The 13,796-nt window shown below is 42.7% G+C and overlaps 1 protein-coding gene across 1 annotated transcript; it reads right to left on the bottom strand.

Annotated features, from left to right (window-relative positions):
- Positions 1-694: 694 nt before the first annotated feature.
- On the bottom strand, positions 695-13,179 carry PGRMC2 (progesterone receptor membrane component 2). Its single transcript, XM_021541620.3, has 3 exons — positions 12,805-13,179; positions 2,956-3,111; positions 695-1,913 (listed from the first exon to the last, which is right to left on the bottom strand). The coding sequence occupies exons 1-3, from the start codon at positions 13,130-13,132 to the stop codon at positions 1,816-1,818; spliced, it is 582 nt and encodes a 193-aa protein (XP_021397295.1). The 5' UTR covers positions 13,133-13,179; the 3' UTR covers positions 695-1,815.
- Positions 13,180-13,796: the final 617 nt, after the last annotated feature.

Below are 13,796 nucleotides of genomic sequence, written 5' to 3'. Positions count from 1 at the left end.
CCAGTGCTTACTGAATTCACACCTCCCAGGAGTGTCCAGCCTCTACAGAAGCCTGCCAACACCACTTCTACAGAGAAACAGCTCCATTCCTGTTACTTCTGGGCCAAAACAATTCTATTTCAAGGCTGGAGACGAAAGAAAGAGTTCAACCTGCCTTCTAGGACATGTGAGTTACACACAATTCCACAGAAGAGGTTTTGTTTATTTGTTTAATTTACATCAATATCAATCTCTTTGAGTCAAATAGGAATAAAAAAAGTAGTCAACCCTGGCATTTCAGAGTTTACAGTTCAACAGAATGTATGTATATAAACTGTTACTGTAGACTTAACACAGGTGAAATCTGCAACCAGAGGTACAAACATAAGCCAGGAGGGTGCTGTTCTTGTCCTGTTAATGCCATGTGACATATTCCCTATGTTGCACTCAGTTACTACAATGCTTTCTTTGTACCACTTTTTTGCCCTCCACCATCAATTCACTGGCATAGGTTTAGTCTCTTAAATACAGCTTACCTGAGTAAGTCTTTGGGATTCCTCCACAGCTGGGACTTGAAAGGGAAAATCATTCCACCAGGACAAAGAGCAGTATTAACAGCAGTGGCTGTTTAATCTATGCAAAATTTCTCCCCCTTTTTATTGCATCATATTCCAGCTCTGCTTACCAGCTTCTACACAAAGTCTGACAGCACATGTGGTATTGTACATGCTTTATTAAAATGGTATTCATATTTACAATATCTGCAGAAACAATCCCTCCCAAGTCTTGCACTCAGACAGACACACACACAGACACACGCGCGCAACGCCCCTTCACTCTACGGGGATGTGAAGGCTATGCTCCCAAAAGTTAGGCAGCTTCTGGAAGAGGAGGAAGGGAGACTCTTTTTGTGTGTTTGTAATTCCTTAAAAAGAAGCATGGGAGTATGCATTTGGCCATCACAATGCTAATTAAAGTATATGTAGTATTAACATATGGCAGTAACACTGAGTGCTCCTCTTTTACATTCTATACACAGAATGACATCAACGTTTTCCAGTCAACAGAACATTCCAATTCAGTCTCACTGCTGCTTGTAGTGACTATGAAACCGCAATTTGGGGGCTGTCCCTTAAAACAATTCAAGTCTATGTAAGCGAAATAAGGCACAATTAATATCTGATTTGATTTAGAGGATGGGAAAAAAGGGGAGACGCAGGCTTCAGATAATAGTTGTTGTAGAAGAAACTTTTTTTACCCAATCCTTTTGAGAAAAGGATGAATTTTGCCCCATCCTAATCTACATGGACTTCTCTTAGAGAATTGAAGTATTCTGCCAGGCTACTAACGCCCACGTACGAAACAAAACTGGAAATTCACATTTTTAACACCAGCTTCAGTAGTCTCACCTACTGATGCTGATGTGGATGAGTACATATTTCTTTTAATGCTGAAGGAGAAGACACACACTAAACAAGATTCCAACCTTCCTCTGAGCTTGAAGACTCACATCTTTTAGAGAGATTTTAAGGTACACTAGTTGAAGGCTTCAGCTTACTGATAAAAATGAATAGCATTTTTGCCTTTAAATCCCTGGCCCCTCTTCACTAACGAAGCCTAACCAGACATTACAAATAAACTGCAACAAAAAATTTGGCAGCACAAAGAATGTCTAGTATTCAAATCTTCATTTGTGAGTATATTATTTTCCTTGTACAAAACCTGTTGAATGTTTTTTCGCAGCAGATGAACTGTACCCAAAGATGCAGGACATTCTGTGATGGGGAATAAGAGGTTGCAGTTCCGAAGGCCCCTGACTTTGGTTGTTTACAAAGTTCATTCCTGTTTAGTGTGATCCTTGGTATCTTCCTCATCTGTGTATTCTGATGGTTCTTCCCCTGGTTTTAGGAGTCTACCTACGTAGTCATATTTTTCTGAAAGAGATTTATGATTCCATTACAATTAAATACAGCTGCATTTGCTTGCTAGCCCATACTACTGCAAATTCACTTTTTCTCCTACACACTAGTTCTAAATCTCAATCACTGAAACTGATGGTAATTTAGCAGCAAGCTCAGCCTCCTAAAGCAATCTTTCTACCATTACTTTCTCTGTGAGTATTTTGTTTCCATTCTCCTCCAGCTGATCAGGCAAGATTTATCACCCAAGGGCTAAAAACCAATGCTCTTCAATCCTTCAGCCTGTTTTGATTTCAATTAGTGTGAAAAAATGTTCCCCCTCCCTCCAGAGGCATAATTCCTTATTTGTCAGAAATTATATCAAGACAAACTCGTTCAACCCTTTTTGTAAAACAACTCTTAGTCCTAATGATAATTCCATGGCATCCAAAGCCAACAACCTCAAGCAGGAGTTCCACCAGCTAAGCAGATGAGATTTGAGAGTGAAATTCTGTGCCAAATAGCTAACAGTTTTATTGCATAAAAATAAAAGCTTATAAAAGCTACAGTGACATATAGTGAAAGCCTCTGTGGAAGAACAGTCTGAAATCCCTGGTCTGTTATTAACAGTTAAGTTACACTGCACACGCATTAGAGGGGACCTCACTGCAGTCTACACCTCCCTTATGAGGGGACAAGGAGGGGCAGACACTTTGTTGTGGTGACCAGTGACACAACCCTCAGGCTGTGTCAGGGGAGGGTTAGGTTGGGTATTAGAGAAAGGTTCTTCACCCAGAGGGTGGCTGGGCACTGGCACAGGCTCCCCAGGGTCACAGCACCAGCCTGACAGATTTCAAGCAGCGAGAAATCTGGGCAATGCTCTCAGGCACAGGGTGGGCTTTTTGGGGATGGTCCTGTGCAGAGCTAAGAGTTGAAATCTATGATCCTTGGGGGTCCCTTCCAACTCAGCATATCCTATGATAATATTACTGTTAACACATCTTTAAATGCTTCCCCAAGCCCAAATCAGTCATTTTTATTAAAAGCATTTCCTTAAGCTGGTAATTTCAGAATTTACCTTTAAATTGCATTTCCCACTCTCTTACACTTTCCATCTGTACAGCATTTAAGTCCGATAGGTCATCATATTCATCTCTGAGTGCATCTTTATCTAGACAGAAAGTTGCTAGTCCCCTGGAGGCATCTCTGCCAGCAAATATTCCATATGGACCCTCTGAAAACAAAAAGACAAAATTGATACCTTCATGTCTTTGTTTATGGTGACCAAATCTCAGTTCTTTATGTAGTCTGCCAAAGCCATACATTAAATTTCTGCAGTTGATGGAAAAAGCAGCAATTTCAATGCCGTGGCTGTTTGACATTCAACAGCACTGCAATTCAATCTTTAATATCACTAAGAGATAAAGTCTGCTGAGAGAAGCAGAAACAGGAAAATAGCTTTGAAGGGATAACTGGAAAAATCCCTGTCAGTTGATGCAAGCCAGTTGATGCAAATTCCAAAGGGACCAGAGGCTGGAATTCAAAAGAAATACACTTCTATTAAGCAACACATTGAATATTTACAAGTTAGGCATGAACAGAAGCAAATTGTATAGACATCTTAATTAGAAATCCATTATCATAAATAAATAGAACTTAAGAGGGCTAATTAATGATTTCACTTCACTTACAGAATCACAAGAACTTTCTACATCTTTTGTGATATTTCTTACTTCTAAGGAAATAATCTCATTTATTTTGGGCAGCAGATCCCTTATACCCTTAGCATGTAATGCTCTTGAAACCAGCACAAATTTTCACATTAGGAATATAAAGCAACTGCATCCTCTGTGCTTTCTGACCAAGGTAAAGCAGCACAAATATCCCAATAAAATTCTGAGCTATGACTCTGAAATAAATATTACCGAGAGAAATTGACAGTTTGTAAATTAACAATTTGCATCGTAAGATTGGTAACTGGCTTTCACAAATTTTAATTAACTGAAAGAACTTTAGGCATATTGTTATCTTAGACTTTCTTGACCTAAAACCAAATACCTTAAATTCAGATCAATAAAAACAAAACAACACCAATACAAAAAAAACCCAAAAAACAAACAAAAAAAAAAAAACAAAACACACTTTAAAATTTTCTGCACTAATTGCAGCAGCCCAGCACCACAGAGATACCCAAGGCTTGCTACAGAATGGTCCCTGTGTGGTGGTAAACAGGCCAGAACCCTTCTCTGGCTTACCTCTCAACAGTGGCCATCAGACTGAAGAAAAGGCAGCACCCATGGGCAAGAATGAACACCAGCAAGTGGCAGCACACTGTCCTTCACCCCCTCTAGTGCCTGCTGGAGCACCTCAGACCTCTTCTGCAGCAGGACGAACCATGGGGAATCATTCCAAAGGGCTGGCTTCTCCCAGGCTACCACACCTATCTGCTCCTGCTGGGCATTGACTCCAGGGCTGGGACACAGGCTGAATGTAGCAGGGACAATTCCTGAAGTGAGGAACCTGAGTACCACATGGAGCAGAAGAAACTATGTCCTCACCAGAACTGGTGTTGTCTCTTCACCCCAGAGTGCCTGGTATTGTAAGCTGCTTACAGTCAAACCTGAGAACAGAAGGTTGTCCTGTGTGCCAAAGATAATTCCCTCCTCTCTCTGGAAATAAACCAACTGATTTCAAAGGACAATTTCACAAGAAGTATATATTAGAGAATGAACTACCAGCTGGAAATTTGCACTGTACCAGTCTGACCGTAATAATGAACAGCATCTTTGTGCTCAACCTTTCAGGTATTTAGCTCCAAGAACAGCATCCATGAGAACTACCTCAGGGATCAGGGATTACAGGTACAGTACTTCAGGGAAACAAAGCCAAGAAAGCTACCTTTCCTATCTGCATCCTGAATTAGGTATTTATTTGACAAGCAGGATTTACAGACTGAAATCAATCCTATACCAATGCACTCTGCATGCTCAGTCACTTCCACAGGACAGGCTAAGAGGCAGCAATGACCATCATCTGAAACACAACACAGAGTTTCTCCAAACAAAAAGTCCTGCTTCGAGCAAAACAGCAATCACTCAAGTAATTTCATTTTTGATGTTTTGAATGAAGAACATGGGAGCTATAAACTGCTCTTACAAACAACACAATTAGTAAATCCTTAAAAGCAATTAGAAACTGTTACATAGTGACCCCACCAACAGTATTCTGTCCCCATTTTTTTCCTTTCTCTGAAGTGTTTCAACCAAATATGTCCATAAATCCTACTATTTGCACAAGGTGTTTTTCAAACTCTGCCTAATCAGAGAGTAGCACCCTGCTGCCCTTCCCTTCTACCCTGCATTTAGTGGTTTATGGAATTTCACAGCACCTGCTGAGATGCCACCTCTTCATCCACCAGCTTGATTCCAATTATTTATATTAAAAAGAGAATGATATTATATTTATCTAAATTTATCTAAATCAAGCACTAAACATTCTTAAATCTCAATAACACACTTAACTGAAAGCATGAAAACTTTTAGAATGCCTCAGTTTGCATTAATATTAATGGATGAAAAATTTCTGCAAGTATCTTGTAACTACTATTGTAACTATTGGTGTATGCTATTACATCAATATCTTTTTTCTTTCCTAAAACTGAATTTGAATTTTAACATTCCAGAACGTTTATCACAGAAGTATTCAGAAGTCAAGAGAGGACTCATCAAGCCATGTCCAAGCACTCAGCGGAATGCTAACTTGTAAAAACCAACCTTTGGACTCAACAGGCAGTGTTTTAAATTCCAGCTCTGCAAATGCAACTTAGAAATGTGTTCTTTTCTTTAATCCTGTACTGAAAGGTAAATATTGAATTGTGATTATTAGTAAATGGTGCAAGCTTGGCTTCACCTTGGTTCCTAAAGCAGAAGTTCAGCAATCTCAGTATGAGCAAGATCTACTTCAAGACTTAAAGCTTCCATTTAGGTGCTTCTACAGAGTTTAACTACAGTATTTTATATTAACACAAAACATACATGTCTGGGGTTCTGCTCTAAGCCCTAGGTTATTACTCACTTTTATATAAAAAACTGGTGCAACTGTCTGAAAAAGCCATTTTGCATATCAGATTTCACTGCACTTGGAGAAGTGTCCAGGAAGATGCCAGCACATAAAATCCCAGGGAGAAAATACCTTTCAGGAACCTGATTGAGGTGGAGACGTCAGTGCAATCCTAGACACACTCCCACAGAGTTCTTTCATGGCCTGATGCAATTTACTCTGCAAGCTCTACCCACAGTCCTTTCCTTTCCTTTTGTCTGCCCACCTATTTAGCCTGGCTCCTGCTGTAAATAATTGATTGCAGCATGACATGACAGACATGCTGAAGAGAGGGCAGGAACAGCAGCTTGTAGCACAGGTATGTAAACCAAAGCAAGTTTCTGAGACCATATCACAAAATTTCAGTGGGTTCTTTTGTGTTTTTTTTTGGCTGTATCCCCAAATTAACCATTTCACAGCCAAATACGCCTTTAAAAAATTCTCCTCCCACTCCTATTTGGGATAGTACAACAACAAGAGTAAGGGAAATGTCAAAATCAATTAAAACACACCTGCTACATATTACTTCATTATATGGAGGTACAAGTCTTCCATAAAGGAACGCTGTTCCTTGAAGAATGCTTTTATTCCCACCATGGCTCTCATATTTAAAGACCTCTGTTCCAGAGCTTTTGTTTATTTTAGCCCTGAGACCAGCTATCAAGCCCACATATTTGCCTGTCTATCTCCACATCTACACCTTCATGTTCATACACTGCATTTCCCCTGTATAAAGTCCTCATCTACCTTACAGCTCCACCTTGTATAAAGTACACCCTTCTCTAAGCTACAACACATGCAAAATGTTGCTACCCAACACCTGCAAGAGCTTCACTTCCTTTCACAATCCAGTTAAGAATTTAGCAGCCTTGATGAATCTGACATTCTGTTCAGCCTGACATTTGTCTTCATTCACAATAAACTGGGTACCTTGAGAATTGGTAAAGTCAAGGTCTGTTCTGATCATAAAAATGCATTCACAATTTCTGCATCTTCTAGCACTGTTTTGGTTCTCTAATGAAGATTTAATTTCTCTTTGCAGACAAGGAAAAATGTATTCGACCTGAAGCAACATATTAAAAATTTTGAACCACTAAGTTTTTATTTGGAAGCACTGCTTCTTGTCACTTCCTCCCAAACAGGGTAAACTGGATCTTGGAACAGCACACATTTCCTTTTTCAGCCAGTTTGGCCAATAGCTCTCCCAGCAAAACCTATGCTGGATCTAACTTCAGAGTAAATCCCTGGTAACCCAAGAGGCTCCCTGACCATTTCAGTTTGGAAGCAGCTTTGTGGAACATCACAGAGTATTGCTCCAACACCAGTAACGCTGTACACTGAACTTTGGATAGATCCAAGGGGCAGCACGGGGAATACACCACAGATAGCCACATGTGGACTTTATAGCTAATGAAGTGATAGGCAAGCTAAGAATTGTGGTTGCTTTCACAAGGTCCATGTGACTTCGCTAAAGAAGCCACACAGGTTAACAAGGTTCAGTTTTACACCAGCAGCTTTGGTTTCTTCAAGTAGTCAAAAAGCATTTCAAAGCAATCATCAAATGTGCATCTGTGGGCTCCATACAGCTACTGGAAATAAACCCCAGTTTATCTGAAGTTTAGATACTCATGGACAACACCTGTTAATGTGCAAACAAGAACAAGGACTAATGTCCCCTTTAATGTGAGTTAGGGCAAAGGGAGACAGGCTACAAAATCATTAACAACTGCATTATCCCATTGCTCTGCCTACTTTTTCCACTCCAAACTGAAGTGAAACCTTCACTAGCTGTTTCAAATTTTCTATCTGAATCCTGACAAGTATTTGCATATTTCATGAGAGAATGAAAAAGCTGAAAGTTAGCCTAAGCCATTTGGAGATGTAGCTTGAAAGCAGAAGGTTTCTAATAACATTTATCACTGGGAACTCAAGGTGACATAATTTTAACTTTATTGCTCCAGATTTACATCAAAGGGAAGATGTGGGTCAATTTTAAGTTAAAACTTGCATGGAAAGTATGTGTTCTTAGGAGACCAATCCACATGCTAAATGGGAACTCTACAGATGTGAAGTCTACAAGCTAAGATGGGAACTGCCCAGAAACAGGGGTCTAAACCTGACTCCTCAGGCACAAGGCCGGAGAGTATCACTCTCTATTTTGCTTACTTGCTTTTTAACTCAGTGGAAAAAGAAAGTGCAAGAATCAATGACCCAATTTCTACTAAAGGGGCAGGCAACAAGCACTGGTAAGAGCCCATAGGCCAGCAGTCAGGAGCTTTCTAGATGATAGTTGCATTCTTGAGAAGGACCTAGATTCAACATCTTGGTTTAGTGAGAAATGCTCTGACCACCAGTTTATTTCCTAATAACACAAGCAAAGCTGGTCAGGTTTTTTCATTCATTGAGGGCAAAGCTGCTGTGTATTGGACTTGACATTTACATGTTAGTAACAATTCATATTAACTAACTAACGATTCATGTGATGTCACTATCTCATTTCATATTACCTTCCTTTGAGCACACCTGCTTGATCAGGCCCCTCAAATGTCAGGTGACTCAATGATTTTAGAGGTTCTTTCCAGCCTAATCAATTCTGTGACTGGAACATGACTGGTTTCAATAGGAACTAGGAATTTGTACAGACCTCTTATCAAACACATAGTTGTTCAAATTTTAAGGAATACACTGAGGTTGTAAAAAAGGGAAAAAGAAATTTAAAAAACAACAGAGAGCTGACAGACACACAGAGCAGAAGCAGAGAAGACAGAGTGGTGATCTTCCTACACAAAACCATTTTACTGCTCACCATGAACATGGCCTGGAGGCTCAGAACAACCTCACCCTGGTAGCAAAGGCACTACTCCCTTTAACCGTAAGTATGGAAACAATCTCTCACCAATATGCCTGTATACACCTTTTAGTTTTACTGCTTCTGACTGGAACTCCACTTCTTTGCCCAGAAACACTATTTCTCTGAAAAGCTGAATCCCAGGGCGAGAGACACTTCCACTACACAGACAACCAAAGAGGTGACAAACATCAGAACCACTGAGAAGACCTTTCACACTTTACAGAAAACATTTCTTTCCCCAGTCTTATCCTCTGTACTTAGCTGTAACCCCCTCAGCCTGTTGTGTTCCTAAGATAAGGCCACCCTTAACAGAATTCTCCAAATACAACATATGTAGAGTCTCCCCTGCAACGTTTTACTCTAACCATAGCTGTGGAAAGGATGTATGGAACAGCACCATTGCCACGTGGTCAACAGAGACACAGTGAAATTTATGGCACTGAATTCTGAAGAAAGTCTAACAGCATCAGATTTTTTTGTACAAATTATTGGAAAAAAATCATGGCTGCTGGCCACAATGAAATAAAGGCAGTTTTCCCTTAATGGAAAATGAACTATGATGGAATATTTTTTGTGAAAGGAACTACTACTATCTAATCTATTCTTCTTGGAAAATCAGAGATCTTCACGACATTGTGAAAGACAAGTGGGATGAGAAGGGAGTTGACAGTGACAACATACTGCAGTGAAGGGAAGTCAGGAAATTGATTTTTTTAAGATCATGAAACATTAAGAACCAAGAAGTGACGTGAACAATTGCACACTCAGGGTTGAACATAATCTTGCTTTGTCATGCTCAAAGATGTGTATTTTTCACAAACGCACAAAGTATTTACTATGCTAATAAAAACCTGTTTATGGCATTACCTTGGCATGCAAATTTAAGTGCTAAATATTAAGATATGCTGACAAAGTATACTAACTCTTACAGTGCTCTTTTACTGACAAATACGCAACCAGAAATCTTGATGCAAACAAACACACAAAGTTCAATGTTACAATAAATTAAAAGTAAAAAACTGTCTCTAACTTTAATATCTAAAACCAACACAGAAAGTATTAATGACTAGACCCTAAGTCACAAGATGTGGTTACAGATGGGAAATCATCCCAACAGAGGTTCTCTGACAGTCTGGTTATATGATATTTTTAATAGTGAACCATTAATTGTTTATCTCTTTTGGAGCTTGTGGATGATAAAGGGAAAGGCAATTAATTAGATTTAATAATCAGTCAAAGCATTCTAGGTCACTTACTCATCTGGTCACAGGCAGAAGTGGAATTTAATACACCTAGGTGAAGTCTTTAAATACATGGTGTATCTGCAGGAGAGAGCAGCATTTTGGAAAAGAACTTGGCAAGTAAAGTTTGAAATTCAGAGTTCAGTGTAACCAAAGTGGTTTCTGTCATATGTTCACTGTAGCCTTTCTTTACTCTTAGCTAAAATACTCTAAGAGATACCAGAAACTAACAGTATACCAATGAGATAAACTATGGAAGGCTTAAAGAAGACAGCATGACAAAAACAAAAAAAAAGGGAAACATTTGGATTAAATGTTCAAGAAAATGAAATTTTCAGTCATAGCTGTTTGAAAGGATGTCTTCAACACTTTACCATTATGTTAAAATACCTTTACTGTAGGTATGCAAAGGGCTTTTCAATGAAATGGACCAAAGTATAACAGGATTCAGGAGAACTCTGAATAAAATCAGAAGTCTAGTGGAAATTTTAATGGAATCTCAATTGTTGGACAAAAATGTAGACTAGATGACCATTTTGTGCATTTTAAACTTTCTGCTATAAGTAGAAAAAAAAGGAACACCTTGGCATCCAAACTACACTGAAGGAGGAAAACCAGACCTTACTATGAAGACATGAGGCACCACCTGAGGTAGCCACGTTATTCAACATCAACCCAGGCCTCCAGACTTGCTGAAGACTGACAGTGAGCCCTCAGCCACTGCTTTCCACTGCCTTCAAAGCTGAAGCACTCTCTCTTCACATCAGTACCTCAACAGTCTACTAAAGGCTCACAGAGCCCGAAATATCAGCAAAGCCAATGTCCTCAGTTCTTTCTTCTGTTAAAATTTGGCCACGTTTTGCTGGTATGCTTTGCACTTCCCTTGCCACACTCCAGCTATGAGACACAAAATTTCCATGAGAACTGCTGTGGACATCTGGCTACTCTGGCTGAAGCCCTTCTGAAAAGATCTCAACCATCTGTAGAAGACTTTTCCACTTGAAATCTTCTCAGGTTTTTAAGGCCTGCAAAATACCTACTAGTGTCTTTCTTTTCAGCCACAAAACAGTTGAAAGAAAAAATTCCCTGATACGTATCCAAAGAGGGAAACCACATCAGCACCATTCAAAAATCATCACGTTTGGCAGAGAACACACAGCTGATGATGCACTGGTTGAGCTTAACATGCAACATCCCAAGCTACAGATCTGATAGACAGAAACGATGTCACTCCTGTTAGAAAAAGGCAATCTATGACTACAGGGAAAAAAAAAAAAAAAAAGAAAAAGCCTTTGTCCCTCTTGATGAAAAGCTAGAAGCACTGCTTTTAAGGAAAACCAGCTGCTACCAGTTATCAAAAAGCAGATCCATGTCCTAGAACATTAAGTTTTAGCTTCCTCACAATAACAGGCCTCCAAAGGTTGACAGTGTGAACCACTGATGGTATCTGGAGAGGAGAGCCTAACATTTAACTGAAGTTTGATACACAAAAGGGAGGAAGTCAATGTTTAGATCACAATTCAGTATTATTTCACAGAGCACTCTGTCAGCTTGCTGGTGTTTTTAGTTTCATGCAGCATATGTATTACCTGCATTTTATGACAGCACACAGGTCTCAGTTTAAAAACCCCTAAATAAGAGAGACAAAAGAACTAGCCTGATTAAGTGTCATGAAAGGTGCAGCTCACCAGGCTGCATTTTCTAGTTAATAAACAACATAAAGCATGGCAAGGTATTTTGGATTCCACTGTGAACTTTAACAGTACCCAGCCAAAAAAAGCATTTCAATTCAGTTACAGCAGGTTCACTTTCTGCAACTGGTATCACAAACTTTGAGCATAAAATAGTTACAAAAATATAGCCCAGTTCAACCACAGAACTGCTTGTGCCTTCCCCGCCAAAAACCAAAGGCTTGTAACATGCCAGCTTTTTTCCTTTTTCAGTATTTTTCTTTTTGTAGCTTCAATTATTAAATAATAATGAATGATTACTTAACTTGAACTATTTCCTGGGGGAGCGGGAAATATCCTCGCTCTCCTCCACCCCTCTCGTAAGGAAGATTGCCATGGTTATTATGAAAACTCCTGTGTAGTTTGATTAGAGCAAGTTCTCCAAACCACCATTGTTTAAAGAAGAAAATTATCAGCAGTCATAAGCCTCATTTCCTTTGGCATCAGTTGTGAACACAGTGCTCACCAGTAAGTTTACCCACCTCATTATTAAGAATGCTGTTTATCACGAGAAAGTGTGCTGCAGTTTCACAGTGCACAAGGTGAATATAAAACCAGAACATTTCTCTGAAGCCTGCTTTTCTGAACCTTCGAAATGCACATTTCCTCTCCGAAGAGGAGTGCTGTCTGTCTGTTTACGAGACCGGCTTGATTTCTGCACTCTTCCCAACAGCAGCAACATATTAGTCCCAGAGCTCTCCTTGCCTATCTTTATCCTGACTAAAAGTCACACTCAATATGGCATTTACACCTAAATAAATAACCAGCTGGTTGGGTTCCTCTCCTGAGCCGCAAGCGCTAGAACGAAGAAAGCACTGCTCAGCTGCACTTGGGAAACCTACTAGAAAAGACAGAAGGGAAAAAAATAGAATTAACCATGGCACATCCACATCAAGGCATCTGGGAAAATGACGGCTGCCTGAGAACCCAGCCGCGCCGAGCATCACCGGTGTAACACCGCCGGTGGGTCCCAGGCCGGAACTCCCCCCATCCCCCCGCCGTCTCACCGGGCCCGTAGAACTTGCTGCCTTTGGTCACGTCGAAGACTTTGCCGTTAACAGCCAGGAGGATGCGAGGATTGCGAGCGCCGTCGAACTCGCGCAGCTGCTCCAGGGAGAAATCCCGGCGCTTCATGCGCGGCAGCGCGGCGGCCTCGCCCTGCCGGGCCGCGCCCCCCGGCCCGCTCCGCGTCCCCCAGCGCAGGTAGAGCCGGTAGGCCGCCAGCAGCGCCAGGGCCAGCAGCCCCACGCTCAGCAGCACCTCGCCGCCCGCCAGGGCCGCGCCGCCCGCCCGGCCCTCCTCAGTCCTGAGCCGCCCCTGCCCATCGTCCGCCATCGCTGCCCGGACAGCGCGCGCCCGCCCGCCCGGGACACGCCCTCCCGCGGCCCCGCCCCCGCCCCGCCCCTCCCGCTTCCCATTGGCCGCCGGCCCGAGCCGGCCCCGCCCCCGCCCGGCTCGCGCCCCGCCGGCGAATCGGGACGCGGGCACGCCCCGCGCCCAGCCCAACGGCGCGCGCGCGCCGCTCGCGCGAGAGGCGCCGCGGCACCCAGCGCGCGTGCGCGCGTCCCCCCCCCCCCCCACCCCCGCCATCGACCTGCCCTCCCCCCCCCCCGCTCCCCGCCGCCCCCGCGCGCCCAGGTGGCGTTGGCGGGAGCGGCGCGCGGAGCGCGGCTCGCGCGGCCGCCTCACGGCAGCGGGCGGGGAGCGCCGGGCGGGTCCGCGGGCGGCGCGGTACCCCGCGGGCTGCGGGGAGCTGTGAGCGCAGCGCCCGCCGGTCCCCGCCACCGGGGAGGGGGCCGAGGGCAGGCGGTGCTCCGCCACCGCCGTGCCGCCGCGTCGTGCGGGGCCCGCCCGGCCGCTGCTGAGTGAGCGGCACGTCTGGCTGCGCAGGGCTCTGAGGCGGCGGCGCTGGGTGACGCTGGGCCGGTCTGTGGGGAGGAGGCGGCTCACGGTGCTGCTTGGTGCACTTGGCTGCTTAGGGTGAATGTACTCTTCCATT

Source organism: Lonchura striata, chromosome 4, assembly GCF_050655825.1.
Source record: "Lonchura striata isolate lonStrDom1 chromosome 4, ASM5065582v1, whole genome shotgun sequence".
In the NCBI taxonomy this organism is placed as follows: domain Eukaryota; kingdom Metazoa; phylum Chordata; class Aves; order Passeriformes; family Estrildidae; genus Lonchura; species Lonchura striata.
This window is presented reverse-complemented; position numbering and strand designations above follow the sequence as displayed.

What these genes read in the sequence shown, in the direction of transcription:
- PGRMC2 (XM_021541620.3), bottom strand. Translation starts at nt 13,132, where the DNA reads ATGGCGGACGATGGGCAGGGGCGGCTCAGGACTGAGGAGGGCCGGGCG. An exon ending in CAGCAAGTTCTACGGGCCCG is followed by an intron (nt 3,112 to 12,804) that starts GTGAGACGGCGG and finishes TTTTGTTTTCAG; the next exon opens with AGGGTCCATATGGAATATTT. An exon ending in GTGGGAAATGCAATTTAAAG is followed by an intron (nt 1,914 to 2,955) that starts GTAAATTCTGAA and finishes AATCTCTTTCAG; the next exon opens with AAAAATATGACTACGTAGGT.